This window comes from Heteronotia binoei, chromosome 19 (assembly GCF_032191835.1).
Source record: "Heteronotia binoei isolate CCM8104 ecotype False Entrance Well chromosome 19, APGP_CSIRO_Hbin_v1, whole genome shotgun sequence".
In the NCBI taxonomy this organism is placed as follows: Eukaryota; Metazoa; Chordata; class Lepidosauria; order Squamata; family Gekkonidae; genus Heteronotia; species Heteronotia binoei.
The window spans coordinates 4,967,637-4,993,599 of NC_083241.1; the positions used below are offsets into that span (position 1 = coordinate 4,967,637).

General features: G+C 48.4%; 1 protein-coding gene across 2 annotated transcripts in view; it reads left to right on the forward strand.

The window, feature by feature from the left end:
• DENND4A (DENN domain containing 4A) overlaps nt 1–25,748 on the forward strand; it is a 93,129-nt gene extending 67,381 nt beyond the window's left edge. The window contains exons 19-31 of one of the 2 annotated variants that reach the window (XM_060259906.1): nt 221–370; nt 1,994–3,078; nt 4,333–4,546; nt 7,515–7,609; nt 11,814–11,989; nt 12,100–12,246; nt 18,168–18,378; nt 19,031–19,285; nt 19,914–20,031; nt 20,164–20,190; nt 21,018–21,180; nt 22,306–22,370; nt 25,518–25,748. In XM_060259906.1, the coding sequence (XP_060115889.1) occupies nt 221–370; nt 1,994–3,078; nt 4,333–4,546; nt 7,515–7,609; nt 11,814–11,989; nt 12,100–12,246; nt 18,168–18,378; nt 19,031–19,285; nt 19,914–20,031; nt 20,164–20,190; nt 21,018–21,180; nt 22,306–22,370; nt 25,518–25,654 (2,843 nt within the window). In that variant the 3' untranslated portion in view covers nt 25,655–25,748. The remainder of the gene's footprint in view (nt 1–220; nt 371–1,993; nt 3,079–4,332; nt 4,547–7,514; nt 7,610–11,813; nt 11,990–12,099; nt 12,247–18,167; nt 18,379–19,030; nt 19,286–19,913; nt 20,032–20,163; nt 20,191–21,017; nt 21,181–22,305; nt 22,371–25,517) is intronic. The other variant, XM_060259907.1, reaches the window with a different exon arrangement.
• Nucleotides 25,749–25,963: the final 215 nt, after the last annotated feature.

Below are 25,963 nucleotides of genomic sequence, written 5' to 3' on the forward strand. Positions count from 1 at the left end.
AAGCAAACTATTGTGTGAGACACCCCTAGCACCAATTATCTGGTCCAACTCGGAGCCTCCGCAACTGCTTTTAAATGAGAATAAAGAGGTCAGGAGATCTGGTTACAGGTCTTTTGCATCCCGTGCCAGAGGACTATGGGGAAACGACCAACAGTGAATGAAAGTTTTCAAAGACTGGCACAATTTTACATATTTTGTTTGTTTGTTTGTTGGTTAACAGTGTCAGAAGTGGAAAGTGGAAAGGGAAGCGGAGACTGCCTCCCCGCGTTAAACTACCAACATTCCAATAGCATTAAGCACGCTTCAAGGATCGTTCGCGTCAGCCGCGCAGTTGGCAAAGCTGCGGACATCGCTGGAGACGTTGACGCAGGTAAAGAGATACAATGAAGAACCCTTAAATGTTATGGCTTGACCGTTTCTACTTTAACTTCACTTATTTATTTTATAGCGATTGCAAAAGCCTTTTAAATGCATTCGTTCGTACGATAGTCAGGTGTTTCTAAGGAATGGAGTGAAATAAGGGTCATCCCCTCCCCAGTCTGTTGAAATCGTTTAGTAAAAACATATAGTGACTACTTTATTTATTTATTTAATCACATTTATATCTTGCCCTCCCCTGACAGGTTCAGGGTGGCTAGGAAAGGAAAAAGAAAGGTCCCCTGTGCAAGCACCAGTCGTTTCCAACTCTGGGGTGACGTTGCTTTCACAACATTTTCACAGCAGACCTTTTTACGGGGTGGTTTGCCGTTGCCTTCCCCAGTCATCTACACTTTCCCCCCAACATTCTGGGGACTCAGAGTGGCTAACAGGGAGAACCAGTTTGGTGTAGTGGTTAAGTGTGCGGACTCTTATCTGGGAGAACCGGGTTTGATTCCCCACTCCTCCACTTGCACCTGCTAGCATGGCCTTGGGTCAACCATAGCTCTGGCAGGAGTTGTCCTTGAAAGGGCAGCTGCTGTGAGAGCCCTCTCAGCCCCACCCACCTCACAGGGTGTCTGTTGTGGGGGAGGAAGGGAAAGGAGATTGTGAGCCGCTCTGAGACTCTTCGGAGTGGAGGGCGGGATATAAATCCAATATCTTCATCTACCTCACAGGGTGTCTGTTGTGGGCGAGGAAGGGAAAGGAGATTGTGAGCTGCTCTGAGACTCTTCGGAGTGGAGGGCGGGATATAAATCCAATATCTTCATCTACCTCACAGGGTGTCTGTTGTGGGGGAGGAAGGGAAAGGAGATTGTGAGCAGCTCTGAGACTCTTTGGAGTGGAAGGCAGGATATAAATCCAATATCTTCATCTACCTCACAGGTGTCTGTTGTGGGGGGGGGGAGAAGGTAAAGGAGATTGTGAGCCACTCTGAGACTCCTTGGAGTGGAGGGTGGGATATAAATCCAATATCTTCATCTACCTCACAAGTGTCTGTTGTGGGGGGGGGGAGGTAAAAGAGATTGTGAGCTGCTCTGAGACTCTTCGGAGTGGAGGGAGGGATATAAATCCAATATCTTCATCTACCTCACAGGGTGTCTGTTGTGGGGGAGGAAGGTAAAGGAGATTGTGAGCCGCTCTGAGACTCCTTGGAGTGGAGGGTGGGATATAAATCCAATATCATCTTCTTCTAACAACAAGTAAAAACGACATGGGAGACTACCATGGAAGACAGGGGTTGGTATACTGGTTAAGAGCTGCAGACTCTAATCTGGGAGAGCTGGGTTTGATTCCCCACTCCTCCTCCTCCACATGCAGCCGGCTGGATGACCTTGGGCCAGTCCCAGTTCTCTCAGAGCTGTTCTCTCAAGAGCGGTTCTCTCAGAGCTCTCTCAGTCCCACCTCCCTCACAGGGTGTCTGTTGGTAGAAGAGGAAGGGAAGGAGATTGTGAGCAGCTCTTACAATCTTAAAAACAGAATAGACAATAAAACCGCAAATACATCATTTACTTTGCTTTGTGAGTAAGGAAATCTAAATTCTCAGGGGGTCTGTGCGTGTTTTTTCTTATCTCAGAAAGCCCTGCAGGGTTGCTGTTTTCATCTTGTTCAGAGGATACGAACAAAAGGAGGGTTTCTAAAGCTGAGTGCTTAAGAAGCCTGCATTTGACTGCGGCTGAAGCAGACCACAGACGGATGGTTTGGAGGAACAGAAATCGCAATCTGAGCGGAGGTGCCCTGTTGGAGCTAATGAAAAATCGAATAAACCAAGAAGCCAGTCCCGGAGAAGTTGTCCAGAAACTAGGCGCAGATGCAAAAATCCTTTCTAAGGCGTTTGAGAAGAGAATAAGGCCCAAGACTCTCAACATCAGACCCTCTTCCTTGGCTCCCGACAAGAAAGGGAATGCGGATAAAGAATCCAGCGATGAGGATACACCCTTCGAGAACAGTTTCGTGGACAAAACCGAGTCCCCGGTTATATTTGATTTAGAAGACTTGGACAACGAGCCTGTCTTGGCAAGAACTGTGAAGCCGCCGAAGAGAATTCAGCGTGCCGTCAGCTTCCCGGTAAAAGAGGTTGAGAAAACCGATGTCGAAACTGGATTTGATCCACTCTCCCTGCTAGCAGCTGAGACTAAGCAGCAGGTAGAGGATGAGGAGGAAGTCGATGATAAAAGTGCCTCGACCCCATCCGCCAGGCGAGATTTAGCTGAGGAAATAGAGATGTACATGAACAATATGAGTAGTCCCTTAACGAGCCGCGCGCCGAGCATAGACTTGCAAAAAGCGTTCCATGACAAGAACAGCCATAAAAACAGTCCAACTCAAGTGCAATCGGGCCGGAGATCTAGCCTCCCTCAAAACTCACCCAGGCCGGCGAGCCTTACCAAATCCCAAAGCTACCAGGTAAAAAATGAAGAAAGAGTGAGAAACAGACTTTGGTCCTCTCCAACGTTCTCTCCGAGCAATCTAGCGAGGGGAGAGTCCGAGGATACGGCCGGTACGGTGACATTTGCTTCTCCGACCTCATTCAATTTGGATACATTGCTGACTCCTACCTTTGATGTTCTAAAGACCAGCATGTTTTCTGCGGGGAAAGGAGTTGCGGAGAAGGCCAGCAGGTGGTACTCCAAGTTTACAACATACACCGGATCGTCAAAGGTGAGTTCCAGTAACGCTGGCGTTAGCAGCTACGTGGGGAACAACAAAATGGTGAAGAGGTTCAGGAGGCGTTGCCCCTTATCGAATCCTATACAGTCCGTGTGCAATATCATACAGGGGAAGATGGTCTTTTAAAATCGCAACATAGAATGGACGGACCCACGGCGGCAGTAGCAGCTTTCATTGCCCCACCTAGTCCAGTCTCGTAAGAGCTGGGAAGCTAAAAAGTATCGGCCACAGTTAGCACTTGGATGGGAGACTACCGTGGAAGACGGAGGTTGGTATGCTAGTTTGGTGTAGTGGTTAAGATCTGCAGACTCTAATCTGGGAGAACTGAGTTTGATTCCCCACTCCTCCTCTACATGCAGCTGTTGGGTGACCTTGGGCCTGTCTCAGCTCCCTTAGAGTCGTTCTCTCAAGAGCAGTTCTCTCAGAGCTCTCGGTCCCACCGACCTCACAAGGTGCCTGTCGGTGGGAAAGGAAGGGGAGGCGATTGTAAGCAGACTAAAGTCTGAGACTTCTGAGGGAAGGGTGGGGTATGAATTCAGTCTCTCCTTCTTTGTGGAGGAAGGCAATGCAAACTGCTTATCTCTTGCCTTGAAACGCCCTGGTCCTGGGGTCACCATGAATCAGTTGTGACTTGATGGCACATCATCATAATCATTAGTCGTATTAGCATTATTACCAGGCCTCGGATTCAGCAGGAGCTTACAGGAGCACAGCTCCTGAACCTTTCTTAGAGTTCCCCCTCCTCCCACCCCCCCTACCTTGTCCATTGAATAGTAGGTGCAGCTGCATAACAATCCCTGGATTAGGAGAGCAGCCAGCCAGCCAGTCAGCCCCCAGGGGCTTTGCCACGCCCTCAGCAACCCTCATTAACCCCTGGAGAAGCCTGTGCCACCCTTTCTCCACTTCTTATGGGATTTTGGGCAGCGGGTGGCTTGCTGGCCTTTTGACTCGGGGTGGGGGTGAGGAGGGCAGGAGACGGCCAAGGAGAGCCCCAGGCGAGTGAAGCCTGCTTGAGGTGGCTGGATTTCTCTCCTTTCTTGTATTGGGTTGCTTTTGGCTGGTGGGGGGTGGGCAGCATATGCTAATAAGTTATGCTAATGAGCTCCATCGCCTATTTTTCTACAAAACAAAGCAATCAGCTTTGAGGAGAGCTGGTTTCATTCTTTGTGAGGCTTGCAACTAAGATAAGTTCCAAATTATTTTCCTTTTGAAGCAAAGACAAAAGCTGAGTGTTCTTGTTTTCAGGATCAGAACTCAGACCGAGCAAGCGTTTCGTCCCTTGGGGCCCTGGATTCAGAATCTGCATCTCTGACCGATGAAGACGTCTGCAACGATTCTGAAGGCGCGTCGTCTCCTCAAGAGAACGTCTCTTCAGTGCTGAAGGGTATTGGCCTGAGTAGAACAAGCCTTGAGAGCTCAGCTTCCCACACCAGCTCATCAAGGCAATTCTCACAATGTAGTAAGAGGAGTTTCTGAACTCTCTCAGATTTGCTTGGCTTATCCTGGTATCCTTACACACCATTAGGCATTAGGCAAAGGAGACATGTGTAGTCTCTGGTTATGGAGACTTCCTTCATAACATCCTTCATTGAGTGACTCCTCCCATCTCTTTCAAGAGGCAGGGCTTCCACATGCTTCATCCCTTGGGGCCCTGAAGAGCCAGTTTGGTGTAGTGGTTAACTGTGCGGACTCTTATCTGGGAAAACCAGGTTTGATTCCCCACTCCTCCACTTGCACCTGCTGGAATGGCCTTGGGTCAGCCAGAGCTCTCTTATCTGGGAGAACCGGGTTTGATTCCCCACTCCTCCACTTGCAGCTGCTGGAATGGCCTTGGGTCAGCCAGAGCTCTCTTATCTGGGAGAACCGGGTTTGATTCCCCACTCCTCCACTTGCACCTGCTGGAATGGCCTTGGGTCAGCCAGAGCTCTCTTATCTGGGAGAACCGGGTTTGATTCCCCACTCCTCCACTTGCAGCTGCTGGAATGGCCTTGGGTCAGCCATAGCTCTCTTATCTGGGAGAACCGGGTTTGATTCCCCACTCCTCCACTTGCAGCTGCTGGAATGGCCTTGGGTCAGCCACAGCCCTCTTATCTGGGAGAACCGGGTTTGATTCCCCACTCCTCGACTTGCAGCTGCTGGAATGGCCTTGGGTCAGCCATAGCTCTCTTATCTGGGAGAACCGGGTTTGATTCCCCACTCCTCCACTTGCAGCTGCTGGAATGGCCTTGGGTCAGCCAGAGCTCTCTTATCTGGGAGAACCGGGTTTGATTCTCCACTCCTCCACTTGCAGCTGCTGGAATGGCCTTGGGTCAGCCATGCCTCTCTTATCTGGGAGAACCGGATTTGATTCCCCACTCCTCCACTTGCAGCTGCTGGAATGGCCTTGGGTCAGCCAGAGCTCTCTTATCTGGGAGAACCGGGTTTGATTCCCCACTCCTCCACTTGCACCTGCTGGAATGGCCTTGGGTCAGCCAGAGCTCTCTTATCTGGGAGAACCGGGTTTGATTCCCCACTCCTCCACTTGCACCTGCTGGAATGGCCTTGGGTCAGCCAGAGCTCTCTTATCTGGGAGAACCGGGTTTGATTCCCCCCTCCTCCACTTGCAGCTGCTGGAATGGCCTTGGGTCAGCCAGAGCTCTCTTATCTGGGAGAACCGGGTTTGATTCCCCCCTCCTCCACTTGCAGCTGCTGGAATGGCCTTGGGTCAGCCAGAGCTCTCTTATCTGGGAGAACCGGGTTTGATTCCCCCCTCCTCCACTTGCAGCTGCTGGAATGGCCTTGGGTCAGCCACAGCCCTCTTATCTGGGAGAACCGGGTTTGATTCCCCCCTCCTCCACTTGCAGCTGCTGGAATGGCCTTGGGTCAGCCAGAGCTCTCTTATCTGGGAGAACCGGGTTTGATTCCCCACTCCTCCACCTGCACCTGCTGGAATGGCCTTGGGTCAGCCAGAGCTCTCTTATCTGGGAGAACCAGGTGTGATTCCCTACTCCTCCACTTGCAGCTGCTGGAATGGCCTTGGGTCAGCCGGAGCTCTCGCAGGAGTTGTCCTTGAAAGGGCAGCTTCTGGGAGAGATCTCTCAGCCCCACCTACCTCACAAGGTGTCTGTTGTGGGAGGAGGATAAAGGAGATCATAAGCTGCTTCGAGTCTCTGATTTAGAGAGAAGGGCGGGGTATAAATCTGCAATCTTCTTCTTAGTAACAACCTTGATGGGAAGGAGGAATCCTGGTATAGCAATAGCTATGGTTGCTAGCGCTGGGTTGGGAAATACCTGGAGATTTTGGGGATGGGGAACAGGAGGGACCTCAGTGGGATACAAGGCCATACAGTCCACCCCTTCCATTTTCTCCAGAGGAACTGATGACCTGGAGGTTGGCTACTCTGGCAATAGCTGATCTTTGAAGTGCATCCTCTTGGAGGCATCAGACTGCAGATGCATCCCAATTTGTTTGTGTACTTAAGAACATAAGAGAAGCCATGTTGGATCAGGCCAATGGCCCATCCAGTCCAACACTCTGTGTCACACAGCGGCCAAAAAACCAGGTGCCATCAGGAGGTGATTAACATGTGATTAACAGGGTGATTAACATGTGGAATTCACTGCCACAGGAGGTGGTGGTGGCCACAAGCATAGCCACCTTCAAGAGGGGTTTAGATAAAAATATGGAGCAGAGGTCCATCAGTGGCTATTAGCCACAGTGTGTGTGTACATATATATATATATATATATATATATATATATATATATATATATATATATATATATATATATATATATATATATATATATATATATATATATATATATATATATAAATTTTTTGCCACTGTGTGACACAGAGTGTTGGACTGGATGAGCCATTGGCCTGATCTAACATGGCTTCTCTTATGTTCTTATGAGGTCCACCAGTGGGACCAGGACACTAGAAGCCCTCCCACTGTTGCCCCCCCCCCCGGTACCAAGAATACAGAGCATCACTGCCTCAGACAGAGAGTTCCAAAAATACCTTGTGGCTAGTAGCCACTGTGGGCCCTCACTCCATATGTTGATCCAATCCCCTCTTGAAGCTGTCTGTGCTTGCAGCCGCCACCACCTCCTGTGGCAGTGAATCCCACGTGTGAATCACTCCTTGGGTGAAGAAGGACTTCTTTTATCCGTTCTAACCCGACTGCTCAGCAATTTCATTGAGTGCCCATGAGTTCTCGTATTGTGAGAAAGGGAGAAAAGTACTTCTCTCTTTGCCTTCTCTATCCCACGTGTAATCTTGTAAGTGGAGCAAGCTGTTGCCAGTCTGAGTAGACAGCACTGATCTTGCTAAGGCAGCTTCAAGTGGGTCCCACCCAAGGATATCAGAAACCGGAAAGAATCCCAATTTGCAAGCCTTCTCTTTTGCTTTCCCCAACACCAAGTGTTCTTCTGTCTTCCAGGCTCTCTCTCAAAGTTCCCTTTGGCAGACAGGTCAGACCTGCTCTCCTCTTGCAGTACAAGCAGTGCAAGCATGTTCCAGAACTATGCAATGGAGGTAAAGGATTCCCCGTGTTGTTATTCTTTTTTAATTATTAGAAAACCTGAGATTGTTACAACAGTATTACTGGAAAGAAAATGTGCATAGTAAAGTGAAGCCTGTACGTTAAACTATTAGTTACCAAACACGGACATGGGAGTGTACAATCTAGTTATTGAAGCATTCGCACATAACAAATAGCTCTAGGTTGTCAAGTGCCTTGCCATGAATCGTGCTTCTGTATCAATGGTTAATTATGCTCTGCTTAACCTTGCCGCTTCGCTTCTTTATCTCTGTAGTAAGATTCCAGTTTGGTGTCGTGGTTAAGTGTGTGGACTCTAATCAGGGAGAACCGGGTTTGATTCCCCACTCCTCCGTTTGCACCTGCCGGAATGGCCTTGGGTTAGCCATAGCTATCGCAGGAGTTGTCCTTGAAAGGGCAGCTGCTGTGAGAGCCCTCTCAGCCCCACCCGCCTCACAGGGTGTAATTGTCAGGGGAGAAGATATAGGAGATTGTGAGCCGCTCTGAGTCTCTGATTCGGAGAGAAGGATGGGGTATAAATCTGCAGTCTTCTTCTTTCAGCTGGCCTGAGGAGCCACCTGGGGTTTCAAGGCCAGGCCATAGATAGCGCAGCAACTGCATGGGAAACGAGGGTGGGGTTCGCTTTGCCCACACTTCACTTCCCGTCTTTGCTTGAAAGTGATGACCGTTATTCTAAAGCATATATAAGGGGGCCATTATATTGGGCTGGTAGTCTTAGCAAAACCAGTTTTGCTACCAGTATCATCAGTGACCTAATAAAGCGGTCCCCAACCTTTTTTGCACCAGGGACCTGTTTTGTGGAAGACGATTATTCCATGGACCGGTGGGGGCACGATGGTTTTTGGATGATACAATTGTGCACTTTATTTCTATTAATTTGGTGTAATGGTTAAGTGTGTGGATTCTTATCTGGGAGAACCGGGTTTGATTCCCCGCTCCCCTACTTGCAGTTGCTGGAATGGCCTTGGGTTAGCCAGAGCTATCACAGGAGTTGTCTTTGAAAGGGCAGCTTTTGGGAGAGCTCTCTCAGCCCCACCTACCTGTCTGTTGTGGGGGAGGAAGATACAACAACAACAACAAATTTTTTTTTTAAATTTATATCCTGCCCTCCCCGCCGGGGCAGGCTCAGGGCGGCTAACAACACAATTCAAGTTTAGCTATACAGCTATACAGATAAAGGAGATTATAAGCCGCTTTGAGACTCTGAGATTCGGAGTGAAGGGCAGGATATAAATCCAATGTCGTCGTCTTTTTCTTCTATTGTAATATATAATGAAATAATTGTACAACTCACGGCCCAGTTGCTAACAGGCCACGGACTGGTACCAGTCCATGGCCTGGGGCTTGGGGACCCCTGACCTAATAAACTGCCATTTACCGAAGTGGACTGTTTGTGTTACATGAATTACTGGGGTCTTGACATAGGATTCCATTTTTCACAATGTGGGGAAATGGGAACAAAAAGGGTGGCTTTCTTGGATTTCCTGTGGGTCAGACTAGGACACGGTCGTACATCTGAGTAAACTTTTGGCTAATAATCCAAAATCCTAATATTAATAGAAGAAACCTCGCTAATTGTTCCTCAGGAGCCGCTCATTACCGTTCCAATGAACGCTCATCAGTTCCTGCTGACAGGCCATTAGAAAGGGGGGAGCCGGCAGATCTATCATAAGTGCATTTGTCGGCTTTTATAAATAGATTAAATCAGCTGCTAATTTGTCGGTTTTGCTGTGCCGCAGAACCACACAGCTGCTTTGCCTTCCACCGAGGCAGCTAATTAATTTTTAGGGGCAGGGATTTGCCCTTGACGGCATTGGCTGAATGCTGGAAGAGCTGGGCATAAATATATTAAAGCGCAAAGAGGTCAGGATCAGAGGACGTGTCTTGAGGGTTTAAAGTTGTCCTGACCTGGATAGACCAGGCAAGTCCCTGCTGCTGAAGGCAAAACCATTGCTGAGGGTGTTATAAATCAGGCATTGGAAGCTAAGCAGATATGACCCTGGCAAATACTTGGAAGGGAGACCTCCAAAGAATACCAGGGCAGCGGTACCGAGGTAGGCGATACAAGCCACCTCTCTGAAAAATGTCCTAGGTCCACTAGGGGTCGCCAGAAGTCGCCATGATTTCCAGGCAGGCAGGGGTGTCGGACTCATTTGTTATGAAGGCCGGATCTGACATAAATGAGACCTTGTCAGGCCGGGCCATGTGTGTACCTATGTAAGATTAGGTAGCGGAGATATATAAAGTTTTTAAAGGACACAGACAAACACGACTTTTTAGGAAGCAAGAGAGAGGGAGAAGGAAGCAGATGACAGCCAGTTGCTCGGGGGGCTGATAGAAACCCTCCGGGGGCCTGATTCAGCCCTCGGGCCGCATGTTTGACACCCCTGGACTAATATATCTGGTTGGCTACCAGAATGCTCTGGTGGAGTTTGAGAGTCACAGCAGTAACTCTGTAGAGCTCTGGCACTTAATAGGGTTTTTTCCCTTCCTGTCAAACAGTAATTCCCAGAGTGGTGCACGAAGGTGCCGTGAACTCCACCAAAGTGTTTGCCGGACCCTGCTTGCTTTTTGAGCCTTTGGAATGAAGGGACTGCCAGAGGACTGTGACAGGGAAACAGTGTAGAAATCTGCCATGTGGAAGCCACATTGCTGCTGCAGTGTATTAGCAGCTGCAGAAACAGTGGGGAAACAAAACCACACAAGCCTGTCTCCATGTGGAAAACATCTTTAACCGAGAGCAGCCATGTTGGTCTGATCCTCCAAAGTCTGCTCAAATTCATGTTAGTCACAACCAATGTTTCCTCTAAGCTGCAGAGTCTTGTGAGCAAAAATTCTACTGAGCTACTGGCATTAAAGTTGAGAGCCACTGCATGAATGTATTTTTTTGGACCATAAGGCGCACTTTCCCCCCCCAAAAAAGTGGGGGGGAAAGTGTGTGCGTCTTATGGAGCGAAGGTACCTTCCAGGGTGGGGGGGCGATCCGTTGCCTCCGCCTCTGATCCCAGCGCTTCCCCCGCGCCTGCCTGCCTGGCTCCAGCTTCTTCCAGCAAGCGCTGGGATCGCTCCACGCTGCCCCCATCGCAAACCCAGCGCTTCGCGAGCGCTGGCTGCGGAGAGGGCAGTGTGCTTCCTCCATGCCTGTCTGCCTGGCTTCAGCTCTGATGCTTAAAGCAAGCGCTGGGATCGCTCCCTCCGCCCTCCGATCCCAGCGCTTGCTTTAAGCATCAGAGCTGAAGCCAGGCAGACAGGCACGGAGGAAGCACCCGCCCCCTGCGCAAACCCAGTGCTTCGCGAGCACCGGCTGTGGAGGGGGCAGCGTGCTTCCTCCGTGCCTGTCTGCCTGGCTTCCACTCTGATGCTTAAAGCAAGCGCTGGGATCGGAGGGCGGAGGGAGCGATCCCGGCGCTTGCTGTAAGCGTCAGAGCTGGAGCCAGGCAGACAGGCACGGAGGAAGCACGCTGCCCTCTCCGCAGCCGGCGCTCGCGAAGCGCTGGGTTTGCGGTGGGGGCAGCATGGAGCGATCCCAGCGCTCGGTGAAAGAAGCTGGAGCCAGGCAGGCAGGCGCGGGGGAAGCACTGGGATCGGAGGTGGAGGCAGCGGATCGCCCCCCAGGAGGAAGGTGCGTCCTATGGACCGGAGCGCCTTATAGTCCGAAAAATACGGTAGTGTGCTCTGGGACCATCCTTCCTGAGCTAAGACAAAAAGATGTGAGCTGGAAGCGAAATAACTGTGAGCTAGCTCGAGCTCACTCAGCTTAGAGGGAACACTGGTCAGAACAGCGCTACTGACGTGACTAACGTGAATTTGAGCAGACTTCGGAGGAGGATGGAAGACAGGAGGGCCTGGCGTGACTTGGTCCAGGGGGTCGCAAAGAGTCGATTGTGTGACTGAACAACAGAACAAAGTTTGAGTCCAGTGGCACCTTCGAGACCAACAAAGTTTAATTCTTCTACTAAAACTTATACCCAGAAATAAACTTCATTGGTCTTAAAAGTGCCACTGGACTCAAACTTTGTATCTTTGATTGAAGAAGGGATAGGGATAAAGATTGGGATAAAGATTGTATGCATTCATTTAAACTTTTTGCTGCTGTGTTGCACAAGACTTAATTTTTGTCCCTGCTGCTGAAGGCAAAACCATCGCTGAGGGTGTTATCAATCAGGCATTTTTCAACAGGTCCTCATCTCGAGCTGTTCACGCTGTCGAACCTGTGACTGCCTAGTCCACGACGAAGAGATCATGGCAGGCTGGACGGCAGACGATTCCAACCTGAACACCACGTGCCCTTTCTGCGGAAACCTGTTCTTGCCTTTCCTGAACGTTGAAATCAGAGACCTCCGTGGCCCTGGAAGGTAATTGGTGGTTTGTCCACTGGACTCTTCCGTTGAAGTATTTCCTAGTGCTGTTTGTTGTGGGTGGGGGAGAAATTCTTTGATCACGTGTCTGCTTATACGTGTCATAGATATTTCCTGAAGGCTAGTCCATCTTCGGAGAACGTGCAACTTCTGCTGCCGCTTTCAACCCAGACTGAAAAACCCTGCCTCTCTGATCCCTCTTCAGGATGCACTACATCTCTGATATCTGCTCAGGGAGACTTGCATTCAAGCAGGTAAAAACAACACCTTTTGTCGTAAGAGAACGTGTAAGAACATAAGAGAAGCCCTGTTGGATCAGGCCAGTGGCCCCTCCAGTCCAACACTCTGTGTCACATAAGAACATAAGAGGAGCCATGTTGGATCAGGCCAGTGGCCCATCCAGTCCAACACTCTGCGTCACATAACAACATAAGAGAAGCCATGTTGGATCAGGCCAGTGGCCCATCCAGTCCAACACTCTGTGTCACATAAGAACATAAGAGGAGCCATGTTGGATCAGGCCAGTGGCCCATCCAGTCCAACACTCTGTGTCACATAAGAGAAGCCATGTTGGATCAGGCCAGTGGCCCATCCAGTCCAACACTCTGTGTCACAGAAGAACATAAGAGAAGCCCTGTTGGATCAGGCCAGGGGCCCATCCAGTCCAACACTCTGAGTCACGTAAGAACATAAGAGAAGCCATGTTGGATCAGGCCAATGGCCCATCCAGTCCAACACTCTGTGTCACATAAGAGCATAAGAGAAGCCCTGTTGGATCAGGCCAGTAGCCCATCCAGTCCAACACTCTGAGTCACGTAAGAACATAAGAGAAGCCCTGTTGGGTCAGGCCAGTGGCCCATCCAGTCCAACACTCTGTGTCACATAAGAGCATAAGAGAAGCCCTGTTGGATCAGGCCAGTAGCCCATCCAGTCCAACACTCTGAGTCACGTAAGAACATAAGAGGAGCCATGTTGGATCAGGCCAATGGCCCATCCAGTCCAACACTCTGTGTCACATAAGAGCATAAGAGAAGCCCTGTTGGATCAGGCCAGTAGCCCATCCAGTCCAACACTCTGAGTCACGTAAGAACATAAGAGGAGCCATGTTGGATCAGGCCAGTGGCCCATCCAGTCCAACACTCTGTGTCACATAAGAGAAGCCATGTTGGATCAGGCCAGTGGCCCATCCAGTCCAACACTCTGTGTCACAGAAGAACATAAGAGAAGCCCTGTTGGATCAGGCCAGGGGCCCATCCAGTCCAACACTCTGAGTCACGTAAGAACATAAGAGAAGCCATGTTGGATCAGGCCAATGGCCCATCCAGTCCAACACTCTGTGTCACATAAGAGCATAAGAGAAGCCCTGTTGGATCAGGCCAGTAGCCCATCCAGTCCAACACTCTGAGTCACGTAAGAACATAAGAGAAGCCATGTTGGATCAGGCCAGTGGCCCATCCAGTCCAACACTCTGTGTCACATAAGAACATAAGAGAAGCCACGTTGGATCAGGCCAATGGCCCATCCAGTCCAACACTCTGAGTCACGTAAGAACATAAGAGAAGCCCTGTTGGGTCAGGCCAACGACCCCTCCAGTCCAACACTCTGTGTCACATAATAATAATAATAATAATAAAATTTTATTTATATCCCGCCCTCCCCCTCCGAAGCAGGCTCAGGGCGGCTAACAACATCCATAAGCAAACAATACAGTAGATAAAAACATTAGATTAACGTTATTTAAAAACCAGTCAATACTTAATTAAAAACATTACTAAATCTGACAGTAGCATTGTTGTTTTTGATGCTATCCCTGTCAGTTAACATAGTGACAAGGTCCCTGAACCGAACCGTTTTGGCGTTTTCCTTTGTTACAAACTATAATTCAGCAGTCCATGAACGCCCGCTTGAAGAGGGTGGTCTTGCAGGCCCTGCGGAACTGATCAAGGCTCCGCAGGGCCCGCACCTCCTCTGGGAGCTGATTCCAAAGGTATGGGGCCACGGTGGAAAAGGCCCGTGCGCGGGTATTCTGAAGTTTAACTTCTTTTGGCCCAGGGATGGTCAGTTTGTTTTTTCCTACTGACCTCAGTGCTCTCTGGGGCTCATACAGGGAGAGATGGTCCCTCAGGTAGGTCGGTCCTCGGCCATATAGGGCTTTAAAGGTAATAACCAGCACTTTGTACTGGACCCGGTATACAATCGGCAGCCAGTGCAGTCCGCGTAGTCCCGGCGGTATATGCTCCCACCTTGGGAGACCTAGCAATAGCCTGGCCGCTGCATTCTGCACTAGCTGCAACCTCCGGGTCCGGCACAGAGGCAGCCCCATGTAGAAGGCGTTACAGTAGTCCAGTCTTGAGGTGACCGTCGCATGGATCACTGTTGCTAGGTCCCGACGCTCTAGGAAAGGGGCCAACTGCCTCGCCCGCCTCAGATGGAAGAATGCTGACTTGGCAGTGGCTGTTATCTGGGCCTCCATTGATAGTGAAGGCTCCAGTAAAACACCCAAGCTCTTTACCTGTTGCGCCACTATCAGCGGCGCACCGTCGAAGGCCAGGAGAGATATTTCCTTCCCCAGAGCGCCACGACCCACACAGAGAACCTCTGTCTTCGCCGGGTTCATCTTCAGCCCACTCAGCCTAAGCCACGTTGCAACAGCCTGTAAAGCCTGGTCCAGATTCCCTGGGACGGAGGCGGGCCGGCCGTCCATTAGCAGATAGAGCTGGGTGTCATCTGCATATTGATGGCAACCCAGCCCAAACCTCCGGGCAATCTGGGCAAGGGGGCGCATATAGATGTTAAATAACATCGGGGAGAGAACTGCTCCCTGAGGCACCCCACAATCTAGTGTGCGCCTCTGGGACCGTTCACCCCCAATCGCTACCCTTTGTCCTCGACCCATGAGGAAGGAGGAAAGCCATTGTAAGGCCAACCCCCTAACCCCTATGTCGGCGAGGCGGTGGATCAGTAAGAGAAGAACATAAGAGAAGCCCTGTTGGGTCTTCTACATAAGAACATAAGAGAAGCCCTGTTGGGTCAGGCCAATGGCCCATCCAGTCCAACACTCTGTGTCACATAAGAACATAAGAGAAGCCATGTTAGATCAGGCCAGTGGCCCATCCAGTCCAACACTCTGTGTCACATAAGAACATAAGAGAAGCCATGTTAGATCAGGCCAGTGGCCCATCCAGTCCAACGCTCTGTGTCACATAAGAACATAAGAGAAGCCCTGTTGGATCAGGCCAATGGCCCCTCCAGTCCAGCACTCTGTTTCACATAAGGACATAAGAGAAGCCATGTTGGATCAGGCCAGCGGCCCATCTAGTCCAACACTCTGTGTCACATAAGGACATAAGAGAAGCCATGTTGGATCAGGCCAGTGGCCTATCTAGTCCAACACTCTGTGTCACATAAGGACATAAGAGAAGCCCTGTTGGATCAGGCCAATGGCCCCTCCAGTCCAGCACTCTGTTTCACATAAGGACATAAGAGAAGCCATGTTGGATCAGGCCAGCGGCCCATCTAGTCCAACACTCTGTGTCACATAAGGACATAAGAGAAGCCATGTTGGATCAGGCCAGTGGCCTATCTAGTCCAACACTCTGTGTCACATAAGGACATAAGAGAAGCCATGTTGGATCAGGCCAATGGCCCATCTAGTCCAACATGGCCAAAAAACCCAGGTGCCATCAGGAGGTTCGTCAGTGGGGCCAAGGTACGAAAAGCTCTCCCACTGTGCCCCCCCAAGCACCAAGAATACAGAGCATCACTTGCCCCAGACAGAGAGTTTCAACAATAATCTGTGGCTAAGAGCCACTGATGGACCTCTGCTCCAGATGTTTATCCAATCCCCTCTTGAAGCTGCCTATGCTTGCAGCCGCCACCACCTCTTGTGGCAGTGAATTCCACATGTTAATCACCCTTTGGGTGAAGAAGGACTTCCTTTTATCTGTTCTAACCCGACTGCTCAGCAATTTCATTGAATGTCCACGAGTTCTTGTATTGTGAGAAAGGGAGAAAATCACTTCTCTACCTTCTCTATCCAATGCATAATCTTGTAAATGTCTATCATGTCACCCCTCAGTCTACATTTCTTCAAGTGTTTTAACCTTCATAGGGAAAGTGTTCCAACCCTTTAATCATGTGATTTTTTTTTCTGGGCTTGCTTGAAGCAATGTTAATTTTTCTAATCTTATGGTATACTCCATCCTAAAGCCAAATCTGGAAACAGGATGCTGAATTATATGGGCTGTGGCCTGATATAGCATGGCAGTTTTTATGCAGAACCTCTAGAGATCTCCAGCAAAAAATGTAAAACAGCAGTGTAATTTAAAAAAAAAAGGAGTGAACATCTCACGAAGTTGCCTTATAACTGAATTAGACCTTTGGTCTGTCAAAATCAGTATTGAATGAATGAAAGTTTAATACGGTCAAAGACCAATCAATTAAATACAAATAACTTAATAAGATACAGTCAGGCAATACTATAATGGGAATAAGAACATAAGAGAAGCCATGTTAGATCAGGCCAATGGCCCATCCAGTCGAACATTCTGTGTCACACAGCGGCCATATATATATATATATATATATATATATATATATATATATATATATATATATATATATATATATATATATACACACACACACACTGTGGCTAATAGCCACTGATGGACCTCTGCTCCATATTTTTATCTAACCCCCTCTTGAAGGTGGCTATGCTTGTGGCCGCCACCACCTCCTGTGGCAGTGAATTCCACATGTTAATCACCCTTTGGGTGAAGAAGTACCTCCTTTTATCCGTGTTAACAATAAAACATAGACAGTATAAAATATAATTAGGCAATACTATAATGAGAATAAAACATACACAGTATAAAATATAATTTCCTCCCCAAGACACTGATTAAATTCCAGAACCAAGGCATTCAGTTGGGTATTTCCCTTAGGAATTGCTTCCGGAGACTTATAGCTCGCGAAGCTATAAGATACAGTCAGGCAATACTATAATGGGAATAAAACATAGACAGTATAAAATATAATATCAGTATTGTCTCCACAGACCGATAGTGACTCTCCAGGGTTTCACATCACCAACTACATGATCCTTAACTGGAGATGCCGGGGATTGAACCTGGGACCTTCTGCATGGCAACTAGATGCTTTGCTACTGAACCGTACCCCATTCCCTCAGAGACACGTTATAAATCCACAATATCTCTATTATTAATACATTATTAAAGCTTTGATCAGTATGGTGGTAACTGAGATGGTCATTCTTTGGGGAAGTGGGTGTACAGGGGAGGGTAAAAGGAATGGCTTGGACACAGGAGGAAGAGACTTGGTGAATATTTCTGCTTAAATTGTTAGATCGCCGTTAAATTGTTAGATACGCTTGCCAAATAAATAGGATAAAACAAAGTTGGAGTCCAGTGGCACCTTTAAGACCGACGAAGTTTCATTGACAATGTAAGCTTCCGTGTGCTAAAAGCACACTTCATCAGACAATAGTATGGGATGGAATTAGCAGTCCTTACATATATAGAGAGTGTTGATGCGCCCGTGCTTAGGAGGGTGGTCTTTAGTGACGCAAAGAATGAAGGTTGCACACAGTAGTGTTAAAACCACTATATACAGTTTATTTACACCTCTCACTCTCCAATCCGACAAAGTGCTCCGCTGCTCTCCACCTTTCATATCCCACACACAGTAAAGTGTCTTTGTCCATTTATACATCCGTACTGCCAGGTAACCACTCAGCTTCCTGCTGAGTCATGCTGACTTTGCTCTGGGCTGATGCAATCTGGCACCCAGCCACCTCCTGTCATTTAGATGATCTACCTGGCAGATCAGTTTCACTTTCCCAGCATGTGCTAGAAAACCGTCAAGGCTTTTACCTATAACTCTGACAGAGAGTGGACAGTGAATTAGTATGCGGTTTTGCAGAATAATTCACTGTCCACTCTCTCTCTCCATGTAAGGCTGCTAATTCCATCCCATACTATTGTCTGATGAAGTGTGCTTTTAGCACACGGAAGCTTACACTGTCAATAAAACTTTGTCGGTCTTAAAGGTGCTGCTGTTGCTTCAGACCAACACGGCTGCTGTTGCTTCAGACCAACACGGCTGCCCACCTGAATCGATAAAGTGAGTGTGCTGACCAGTCTGTTATTTTCAGCCGCTCCAAACAGCCGGACCCCGCCTGTGCCAGAAGCATTCAGATCCCTTCTGGAAGAAGGCAGGGTGCCTCTAGGAGCGAGCACGTCAGTCCCCCCCTCTCAAGAAGCATTGGGGTCTATCGCCCCCTGGAGGCGGAGGACAAAGAGAGCTGCCAACACAACCACATCATTCCCACGGGGAGCCTGCCGACCACACTGCAGGGCACGGCTGTAAGTAACCGGTTCTTCTGTTTCAGTGAAGATTTTCATAACAATCGTAACTTCTGTAAAACAGGAGCTGCCTTTTTTTCAGTGGATGGGAATAGTCTTGCTTAGAAACTAGCTAATGGGGGGAATGTCCTGGTGAATTGAATTTTGGGACATGTCACAATCCCAGAAGGAAGAAGAAGATATTGGATTTGTATCCCGCCCTGTACCCTGCATATTCAGAGTCTCAGAGCAGCTCACAATCTCCTTTACTTTCCCCTTCCTCCACAACAGACACTCTGTGAGGTGGGTGGGGCTGAGAGAGCTCTCACAGAAGCTGCCCTTTCAAGGACAACTCCTACAAGAGCTATGGCTGACCCAAGGCCATGCCAGCAGCTGCAAATGGAGGTGTGGGGAATCAAACCTGGCTCTCCCAGATAAGAGTCTGCTCACTTAACCACTATAGCAAACTGGCTCATGTTACCCCATGCAAACTGGTGACCAGTCAAGGAGGCAATACTGAAGGAGGAACTCAGCCTCCATGCTCTGTGATTGGCCTTTCGGTTTAACTGGTTGGCCATGGTGTGGAACAGGCTACTAGACTAGAGCCATTGGTATGATCCAGCAGGGCTGTTAAGTTTTTATTTTTAATTTTTTTCCCCTCTTTGAATCACAGGACCCTTTGGGGCTAGAGTGGCGATTAACTAGTCCAGAGCCCATCACTGTTCCTTACCTGAGTCCTCTTGTCGTATGGAAGGAGCTTGAAAGTTTGTTGGAGAACGAAGGGGATCACGCAATCACAGTGGCAGACTTTGTAGACCACCATCCCATTGTGTTCTGGAATCTCGTGTGGTATTTCAGACGCCTGGACTTACCCAGTAATCTACCAGGATTGATACTGTCCTCTGAGCATTGTAATAAAAATTCAAAGGTATGAAAAACTGAGTTTCTGAATTGGGTACAGTACCTGTTGGAGCTTGCTTCTGCTGTTTTGCATTTCCTAGGTGTACGTTAATAAAGGTCAGGATAGTCCCCTGTGCAAGCACCAATTGTTTCCGACTGGGGTGACATCGCATCACAACATTTTCACTGCAGACTTTTTACGGGGTGGTTTGCTGTTGCCTTCCCCAGTCATCTACACTCCGCCCCCCCAGCATGTTGGGTACTCATTTTACCAACCTTGGAAAGATGGAAGACTGAGTCAACCTTGAGCCGGCTACCTGAACCCAGCTTTCGCCGGGATCGCTCAGGTCGTGAGCAGAGAGATTTGACTGCAATACTGCAGCTTTACCATTCTGCGCCACGGGGCTGCTATATATCTATATTCAGGGCTTTTTTTGATCAGGAACACACAGGAACGCAGTTCCGGCTGACTTGGTGTCAGGGGGTGTGGCCTGATTTGCAAATGAGTTCCTGCTGGACCTTTTCTACAAAAAACCCCACGCTGAACAATGGTGGCATCAGGGGGTGTGGCCTATTATGCAAATGAGTTCTTGCTGGACTTTTTCCTACCAAAAAAGCCCTGTCCATATCTATACGTTTTGTGTCTTCCTGCTCAGATTCCCCGAAACCGTATCTCAGAAGACAGCAAATACGTTCTCATTCAGGTGTTGTGGGACAACATGAAGTTGCACAAAGACCCAGGCCAGCCTCTTTATATCCTGTGGAATGCGCAGAGTGAGTTGTTTGCATCACACATCTGGAAATCGCCTGCTTTTTAGACATAACTCTTCTCCCTCCACCCCGCCCCCCTCAGCTTCCATGTCTCGAAGTGGGAATATTGATCATGCCACTCTCTTTGTCTTGCAGGTCAAAGCCACACTCTTGTGTTTGAGAGTGAGTGTTACACTCGAGCTTGCTAAGGCTGATTTTTTTTTTAAAACCATTTGTGTGTGTGTGTGTGTTGTCGGTCCTCCTTTTTTTTTGTATTTGTGTGTGTTATACAGTAGTTTCTTAGCTGCCTGGGCAAACATTTATTTTTTATCCTGTTTGTGTAATTTGTCTTAATTTTTTTTTTCTGAGATAAATCATCAGAGTTGTGTTGGTGATTTGCAGAGTTTGTGCAGGAGCTCGTGGAAGGCATCTCAGTGAAACCGAGACCTGTTTCAGCCTTGGCTGTTAACAGGGCTTTTTTTGTAGCAGGAACTGCTTTGCATATTAGGCCGTACCTCCTGATGTAGCCAATCCTCCTTGAGCTTACAGTAGGCCCTGTAAGAAGAGCCCTGTAAGCTCTTGGAGGATTGGCTACATCAGGGGGTGTGGCCTAAGATGCAAAGGAGTTCCTGCTACAAAAAAAGCCCTGGCTCCTAATATTTGGTTACTCCTAATATTTGGTTTCTCTTAATATTTGGTTTCTCCTAATATTTGGTTTCTCCTAATATTTGGTTTCTCCTAATATTTGGTTACTCCTAATACTGCTAGTAGCCAGAGCTATCCTTGGGTGGCTAGCTTTCTATTTTGTAACCCTTTATTCCAATTCTGTCTTTCCCTGAGATCTACTCAATTTGATTTAGAACCAGTTTGAAAAATTCAGATTTTTGAACCAATTTGAAGGGTTATTTGTACCTTTCCAGCTGTTAATATTTTCCCCCCTGGGGCTTTCTGTTGTGATGGTTTTGTTGCTGCCTTAAATAGTTCTCTTTATGTCTTTCCCATTTCTGCAGCTCAGAATTTCCCCATGGTTCACTTGCTGCAGAGTGAGGACAGTTCATTCAGCCACGAGCTTTTAAGGAGCATGGTGAAGAGCATTAAGATGAACGACGTCTATGGCCCAATGAGTCAGATCCTAGACAGACTGGACAAATGCCCACAGATTAAAAGGCAAAGGTAGAGAGAGACATGTTCATATGTTACCTGCTGCTTCTGAATGACAGCGACCCTGTGGATTAATGACCTCCAAACTGTCCCATCGTTGATAGGCTTGCTCAGGTCTTGCAAATTGGGCATCATGGCTTCCTTTATTCATAAGAGCATAAGAGAAGCCATGTTGGATCACACCAGTGGCCCATCCAGTCCAACACTCTGTCACAAAAGAACATAAGAGAAGCCATGTTGGATCAGGCCAGTGGCCCATCCAGTCCAACACTCTGTGTCACAGAAGAACATAAGAGAAGCCATGTTGGATCAGGCCAGTGGCCCATCCAGTCCAACACTCTGTGTCACACAGTGGCCAAAAAAACCCAGGTGCCATCAGGAGGCCCATTAGTGGGGCCAGGACATTGGAAGCCCTCCCACTGTGGCCCCCCAAGCACCAAGAATACAGAGCATCACTTGCCCCAGACATAAGAGAAGCCATGTTGGATCAGGCCAATGGCCCATCCAGTCCAACACTCTGTGTCACACAGAGGCCAAAAAACCAGGTGCCATCAGGAGATCCACCAGTGGGGCCAGGACACTAGAAGCCCTCCCACTGTGCCCTTTCCCAAGCACCAAGAATGCAGACCATCACTGCCCCAGAGAGTTTCAACAATACGCTGTGTCTAAGAGCCACTGATGGACTTCTGCTCCATATGTTGATCCAATCCTCTCTTGAAGCTGTCCATGCTTGCAGTTGCCACCATCTTCTGTGGCAGTGAATTCCAGTCCATCCATCTCATGTTTGGTCTTCCCAGGCCTTGAATTCAGCAGGAGCTCACAGGAGCACAGCTCCTGAACCTTTCTGACAGTTCCCCCTCCTCCTCCCCACCTTGTCCATTGAATAGTAGGTACAGCTGCATAACAATCCCTGGATGAGCTCCGCCTATTTTTCTACAAAACGACCCCTGGGTCTCCCTCTCTTCCTACTGCCTTCGATTTTTCCAAGCGTTATTGTCTTTTCCACTGAGTCTTGTCTTCTTGTAATGTGACCATAACACGACAGCCTCAGTTTAACCATTTTAGCTTCTGTGGAGAATTCAGGCTTCATTTGATCTAGAACTAACAAATAACACCTTCTCATTGTGTCTTTTTTAGGAGTCTGTATAGAGAAATATTATTTCTGTCTCTTGTTGCTCTCGGAAGAGATAACATTGATATAGGTAAGCCGCAGGGCCGGATCTAGGGGGTGGGGCCGAGGGGGGTGCTTGCCCCGCGCACCGACGGCGGGGGGGGGGTGCCAAATTAATAATAATAATAATAATATTTTGTTTATATCCCGTCCTCCCCGCCACAGCAGGCTCAGGGCGGCTCACAGCATAAATTGGGTATGGAGTTCATTGTATTCTATGGGACTGTAAGATAGAATGGCCCACAAGGGGGCGCCATTTTTTAATTTTGCCCCCCCCCCCCTCAAAAAACACGTAGATAAACACTGGTAAGTTGTCTGTTGTGTTCTCAAAGCGTTCATAAAAGTGGTTGCCGCAAACAGCCGGTTCAAATGTTGCAAAGAACATTGGTAATTGTAGCTGATTCTGCAACCCTGTTAAGATGAAGTGCAAGTATTTAAGCCAAGTGATGTCTCTTACCTGGCTACTCACATTTTTCAAGGAGGAAAGGACTTCTCTGTTTTTCAAGTGCCCCCCCCCCCCATTCTATAGATATACATTGGCACATGGGGTTAGTAAGCTCCATAAGAGTCGGTTATACATTCACTTTTCGGTGTGACTTTCCCACATGGTTGTTTATGTATTCATCTCTGGCCTTTTCCCACAAGTTGCATTATTTTATTTCCTCCTCGGCTCCTGGGTCTGTTTCCACTTTGGCTTTGTCAGAGTAACCTGGTGTTTCTAGAAGCAGTTTGGTTTTATGAGCACCTGCTAAGGTTTTTGCCCGCCATAGCAGCAGCAACAAGACACTCTTATCTGTGGATCTCCCAGAGGGCTAGAAATCCTACACCCCATCAGAAAGCCTAGCCTATAACGGAGAAGCAATTATGTACCACATGGATGCAATACAGCCCACAAATTTTACCCGGGAAAGGCACCTGAGGGACTGGCTGAGATCGGTAGGCAGTTCAAATGTAGTAATAAAAACCACCCATGGCAAAACATCACACGGCCTCATCACATAAAATCAGCTCTGTGGGGTAGAGTAAAATGATTGTTGCCTTACAAGTGCAATTGATTTTAATCTCTCTCTGACTGTTCATAAAGTCTGTTTAGGAATAAAGACCTGAACCCAAGACAAAATAGGGTTAGGAAGTGTTATACTTCCATAACTGCTGTCACCAGGTTGCTTGATTAGGGCCAACAAGCAGAAGTAACGAGGAGGGAGTCACTTTCAGGCTCGCAGCTGATTTTCTTCCCCAAGTCAAGGCACAAACACAAGATTCCTTATGCCAGTATTTTTCTTAATTGCTTGGCGATACTGTTAACAGTCATAGAGCCTTCTGTGGCTCCAGCGGTCTTTTCATTTAGGCAGTTTCAAAGAGTCTAGGAAGCACTGATGTCTGGATCCCCAGAATGGCCACGTCCTAGAGCCACCCAGTGGCTTCCTGTGTCGCCGTCAGGCCAAACCCATGACAAACGAGGGAAAACTGAGAGAGCTGATGCTCTTGCCATTTTTATAACCTAGCTAACAAGACCATACCCTGGACCAGGGTTGCCAATCCCCAGGTGGGGGCAGGGGATCCCCCGATTTGGAGGCCCTCCCCCCCGCTTCAGGGTCGTCAGAAAGCGGGGGGAGGGGAGGGAAATGTCTGCTGGGAACTGTTATTCCCTATGGAGATTTATTCCCATAGAAAATCATGGAGAATTGATCTGCGGGTATCTGGGGGCGCTGTTTTTTGAGGTAGAGGCACCAAATTTTCAGTACAGCATCTAGTGCCTCTCCCCAAAATATCCCCCAAGTTTCAAAACGATTGGACCAGAGGGTCCAATTCTATGAGCCCCAAAAGAAGGTGCCCCTATCCTTCATTACTTCCTATGGAAGGAAGGCATTGAAAAGGTGTGCCGTCCCTTTCAATGTGATGCCCAGAACTCCCTTTGGAGTTCAATTATGCTTGTCACAGCCTTGATCTTGGCTCCACCCCAATGTCTCCTGGCTCCACCCCCAAAGTCTCCTGGCTCCACCCCCAGAGCCCCCAGATATTTCTTAAATTGGACTTGGCAACCCTACCCTGGACTGATAAACTCTTGTAAGTCAAGAATGACAATCATGTGGTAGAACTGAGCGACTGCTTTTCCTGCTAGGTAGCGATCGTTCTCATACTTAAAACCGGGAATCTCTTGAGGGTTAGCATATAGAAAACCCAGGTTTTCTCTCAAAGAACGACGAGAAGAAATAAATGAAGTAAATTCAATATATCCCTCAGACAGGCAGCTTTGCCGGCTTCCAGCATGGAATCTGAGGACTGCAGATGAGAGTAGCCATGTCAGCCACGCCTCCTCAAGTCAGATTCATCACAGCAAGGCTCTTCTTGCCTCTTCATTGTGGGTTGTAATAATTCCAGAGAGTTAGCCACGTTGGTCTTTTTCAGCAAAAATCTGCAGCCTCGTGGCACCTTAAAGATTAGCAAGATTTTATTCCAGCCTGAATTCTAGTCCATGGAAGTTTAAAGGTAAAGGTAGTCCCCTGTGCAAGCACAAGTCGTTTCCGACTCTGGGGTGGTGTTTTCTCGGCAGACTTTTTACACGGTGGTTTGCCATTGCCTTCCCCAGTTATCTCCACCTTACCCTCAGCAAGCTGGGTACACTTTTTACCAACCTTGGAAGGACGGAAGGCTGAATCAACCTTGAGCCGGTTACCTGAGCCCAGCTTCCGCCGGGATCGGACTCAGGTTGTGAGCAGAGCTTAGGACTGCAGTATTGTAGCTTTACCACTCTGCGCCACGGGGCTCTTGAGTTTAAAGGTAAAGGTAGTCGCCTGTGCAAGCACCAATCGTTTCCAACTCAGGGGTGACGTAGCTGACGTCCATGGGAGTTTGCATTGCAGTGAAATCTTGGTAGGCTCTAAGGTGACGGAAGATCCCACAGGCACCCAAAATTTTATCCCACTCGTGTTGAATCGGCCCCCTCCTCTGGTTATGTTTCCACAGTACAATTGACAATTCTGGGGGCCAGTACAAATTGCGCCATCTGTATGGGAAATTTCACAGTAAGAGCTCACACAAGCCTAACCCTGTTTAATTAAATGGGAGCTGCAGAAGAACTTCATTGCTTCATGGAAGTAATTGTGGCTGCACTACGAATGCCGTGGCATCCTAGGGTTCTTGTAACTGTTGGGCTTTCTTCTTTCAATCCCTGCAGATGCTTTCGACAGAGAATACAAAATGGCCTACGATCGTCTGACAGCAAATCAGGTCAAAAATACCCACAACTGCGACAGACCTCCGAGTACAGGAGTAGTGGAATGTCGAAAGATTTTCGGGGAGCCGTACCTCTGAAAAGGAAGAGATTGCTGCAGGGTCCATATGTTTAAAAACAAAATATTTCTCAAATGCTTTTCGCCTTCTCCATCTAAAAAGGGACCCTCTTTCTGTCCCCTCTCTTGGGGCATCGGAATTTACGAGTTGCTGAGAGGGCAGAATACTAGCGGAACAGCGGACGTATAGCAAGCCAAAGATGGCTCTCTCCACCTTGTCTACAAACCACTCGGTGGAGAAAACGGAACAGTCCATTGAAGAAAGCCGAGGCAGAAATGGACCAAAATCATGCACTAAAATTTGCGTGGAACGAAATAAGCTTTGCATAAC